We start from the raw sequence: 4,154 nt of genomic DNA, 5'->3' as shown, positions 1-4,154 counted from the left end.
GAGAAATTCTTGTCACTATCCTGGAGCCACTCTGTGATCAACTGAATGGGATGTACCTTTGACAAATTATGTAAACTCTGACTTTATGGAAGCTGCCAAATTCTAGGTCCTAAAAAATGCTGAGTTTAACTGTCCTCATGATCCTTCAATCAGTTATGACTAATATTGAGTTCCCACTCCATGTGCACAAGAACTTACTCTCTTTCCTTTAGGCTGGTGAAACAGCCATTTTCATTCTGTGACGATTTCAATCCCTCAATAAACTTAATTTGCTTTAAGCAGACGTAAATGATGTGATATTCTTTTGTAACAAACTACAACAAAACATGACCTCTGGGAAAACTTTGTTGATGTCCCATAGCTCCCAGACCCAAGAAATGGAAAGTCCCCAAGGTAAAGAGACTGCTCGTCAAGATTTGGAAATGTAAGGCTCTGATTTTAGGCTCCCTTACTCACACACGCAAGTGGCTTTTAGACTTCCATGTACAATGGCTGAAAAATATTGCCTAGCCTTTCAGCTGAGTAGCCTCTCCAAACTTTAGAGCTGCAGCACAATAACCGTTTGTACCCTCCATGACTGTTCATGTAACATAGCCTACACCTGAACTCTCTGAACAGAAATCACAGACCCCACTACAACCTGCAAACCTGATTCTCGCGAGAGTAGTAACCCCGTGAAGGTCCAACTATCGCGCGAGAGGCAGTAACCTCGTTAAGTCCCACCCCAGGGCTCAGTGGTGTCGACTTTAGCGGAGGATATGGCGGGAGCTCGGTTTCCGTGTGGAAGGCTTGATCAACAGCAAGATTTAGAAGTACACAAGCTGATTCGGCATGTGACAGGCCTGCAGGATGAAACTGACTCTAACTTCCAACTCGCTCTACATTTTGCTTGGTCCAACTTCAGGTATGTTGGCGCGTTGAACAAGCGGGTTTTTGGGCCAGTCACCACCGAATGTTGGAGCCCGCTGTTCGTGACAGATGAGGTGTTTTGGGGTGGGCACAGATGGCCACTGGAAAACTCTAGGAGGTGCCGTTGCTGCTTTTCCGCAGGATGCCCGCGCCGCACACACACGTGTGTCATCACACACACAGTTGAGATTGTTGAGTGTCCCAGCAGGTCTTTGTCCCCGTGCACTTAAAACGGAATGGGTGGGTAAATTAATTTTCAGAGTAAACAAATGATCTTTCCCTGTTTAGCATTGCATTCTCACTTACTCGCTCTTCCTGCTTAGGCCACTCCTGACCGCTCTTACCCAGGCTGCCTGGGGAGATACAGGGGAAGGAACATACAGGGTAGAGGAGGGGAGCGCGGAAGATGGAAACGGCTCCTTCGCATGGCGAAGAGAATCAGAAAGACCATTAGGAAAAGAGCCCCATGGCCTCGGAGAGGACAACGCCGAGAGCTGCTGCTTCAGAGAAAGATTCCTTGAAAACTAGTGAGAGACTCCCTTACACAGCTCCAGAGCCAGTCACTCCGACTGGGGCAGCCCCAGCCCTAATAAACTTGCCTGCAGTGTCAGTGTCCCTTGAGATGGTTCTGGTTGGACGCGATGATTAGGGATAAATGAAATCAAGGAACGTGGGACTGTCAGGCAGCAGAAGTTCTCATCTGTCAGTGTCTCTGGTTATTTCAGCACTACTGCAGACAGTGGATGGCTTCGCAGTTGAAAGGCATCCCTGACGAAGGAGTGGCATACACTTTTCAACGATGAGGGACTGTGGCAGGGAAACAGCTCCTAATGCAGAGAAGACAGGGGGCACCACCACTAGTTTTAATGCAAGTTCACTGAGGATAGGCCTCGATCATGGTACATTTTGTTCATAGTTAAGTCTAGCACCTAGAAGTTACTGACAGAGTACTCAAGGATAACTTAAACTACAGCTCATCTAATTAGCTTTTAATTAAATTCAAAACGTTGCCTGATTTTGGTATTAAGGTTATGCTTGCTTCATAGAATGACCCTGGGAGTGTTCCTTTTGTTTTGCTTTTAAACAGTATTGTGATAGAATTTATTTAAGTAGAATTGGTGATAGATCATCTCTGAGTTCACCCGTGAAACTGTCTGGATCAGGAATTTTGAGGGAGGGAAGGGGCGATAAAAAGAGTCTTTTTATGACCTTATCAGTTTCTTCTTTTTGTGATGAAAGTTTGTTCAAGTGTTCTACTTCTGTCTATTTCAATTTGGGTAGAGTCTGGGTTTCTAGGAATTTGTCCATTTTTTTCTAGAATTTATCAAAGTTTAGCTTTTCATAATATTCCGGTATTAATTGATTTCATGTCAGCTGGTTCTGTTGTGATGTCATCTGTTTCATTTTCTATGCAAGTTATTTGTATCTTCTCTTTCTTTTGTTAAGTTTGCCAATGTTTTGTCATTTAATTAACCCTTTCAAAGATCCAACTCCTGGTCTTATTGATGGTTTAATTTGTCTGTTTTCTAACCTATTGGTTGCATCCCTTATCTTTCCTGGTCTGTTTCCTGGAGGTGGTAACTAGTTTCATTCGATGTTGATTAGGCCTTGACGGCACTTAACAACAACAACATGTTGATTGGAAACATCCACTTCCTAAACAACATGCCTCCAGAAACTATGAACTTTGATAAGGCTTCAGGCCTTTTGTTTGTTCATAGAATCGCTGTGAGTCATGCTTGACTAAAAGACAATCAATCATCAACAACAACATGTTGAAAGTTTCTACTATATCATCCTTATTGCTATTTGTATTTTCGTACTTTTCTATTGTTTCTAGTATTGTGTTGGTTGTACCCTGTCTGTCTTGTATTGATTTTAAAAATTATTTTATCTCTTTTCTTACGATTTTGTTTCTCTTTTCCATCATTCCCCCCCCCCCCATAATTTTGTAACGTATTCAGTACCAATTCTTGAAACTCCACATTGGTGTATTTCTTGTACCTTCCTGCCTCTAGAGTATTCATTAAGTCTGCTTTTTTTGGCAAAGGGGTTTTGTTTTTTGTGATATTTGAATATGATTGTTGTTTCTATGACATTATGTGGGTTTCTTTTTTAAAAAAATATTATTTTATTAATTTTAATGAACATTTACAGAGATTTTGGATTTTCATTCATTCATTGTTGCACTTTTTTTTTACTCCCCTCCCCTCAGTTCATTCCGTCAGAGTAGGGAGTTAGGTACCAATTCTTTATTTTTGTACTATTAGTTACCTGAGTGGAGTTTTCTCAGCTTTTCTTCTCTGGCAGAGACCAAGCCTGGAGAAGGAGTGTTCTCACCAGCAGCAGCATCCGCAGCAGCACTAGTGGCTAACAGGCTTCAAAAGGAGTCTACAGTGTTCCTGTGTGCTCCTGGCCTGGACAGGTAGTGCTTGTTTACCAGCAGCAGTGTGCAGATGGTTTGATTCTGGGCCATGGCAGAAACTGAGCTTACCACTAGCAGCAGCAGTGACTGGCAAGCCTCAGAGAGAGTCTGCAGCTTGTGTGCTACTCGGTGAGGCAAGAAGTGTGCTCACCAACAGCAGGAGGAACAGGAGCTGGCAGGCTTCAGGAGTAGGCCTGTAGCCTGCTGGCACGTTTTAGATCAGTGTTAAACAGTGTTAATATTCTGTCTGATTAGAGTTGTTGTTATGTGCCATCAAGTTGGAACTCTTATAGATGGCCCTTCAGGGGGTTTTCAGAGGCACTAAATCAGACAGGAGGAGATTGCCCATTTTTCTTCCATGGAGCAGCAGGTTGACTTAAACCACATGCCTTTGAGGTTGCAGCACAGCTTCTTACAGTTAGGGCACCAGAGCTACTTCTGTTTTGAGTAAAAATCTTTAGCAGGAAACAATTTTTCAATATTTATTGTCTTGATGGAGACAGGACACATCCCTGGCGTACACCCTTCCCAATTTTGAACCATGCAGTGTTATCCTGCTCTGTTCTGACTACGGCCTCCTGGTCCAAGTATAGGTTTCGCATTAGCACAATTAAATGTTCTGGGATTCCCATTCTTCTCAGAGTCAGCCACAGTTTGTTATGATCCACACAGTTGAACACCTTTGCATAATCAATGAAACACAGATAGATATTCTTCTGGTATTCCCTGCTTTCAGCTATTAACAGTCTATTAATCTGCGTTATGCAGATGACACAACCCTGCTTGCCGAAACTGAGGAGGACCTCATGCACTTGCTGCG

The 4,154-nt window shown here is 43.0% G+C and overlaps 1 protein-coding gene across 1 annotated transcript in view; it reads left to right on the top strand.

Annotated features, from left to right (window-relative positions):
- Positions 1–758: 758 nt before the first annotated feature.
- TUBGCP5 (tubulin, gamma complex associated protein 5) overlaps positions 759–4,154 on the top strand; it is a 166,845-nt gene continuing 163,449 nt past the window's right edge. The window contains exon 1 of the mRNA XM_006898596.1: positions 759–904. Within this exon, the coding sequence (XP_006898658.1) occupies positions 759–904 (146 nt within the window). The remainder of the gene's footprint in view (positions 905–4,154) is intronic.

This window comes from Elephantulus edwardii, unplaced genomic scaffold (assembly GCF_000299155.1).
Source record: "Elephantulus edwardii isolate Elephantulus edwardi_28Jun2011 unplaced genomic scaffold, EleEdw1.0 scaffold00234, whole genome shotgun sequence".
Classification (NCBI taxonomy): domain Eukaryota; kingdom Metazoa; phylum Chordata; class Mammalia; order Macroscelidea; family Macroscelididae; genus Elephantulus; species Elephantulus edwardii.
Note: the sequence above shows the minus strand (reverse complement) of the source record. Positions and strands in the feature narration are given on the sequence as shown.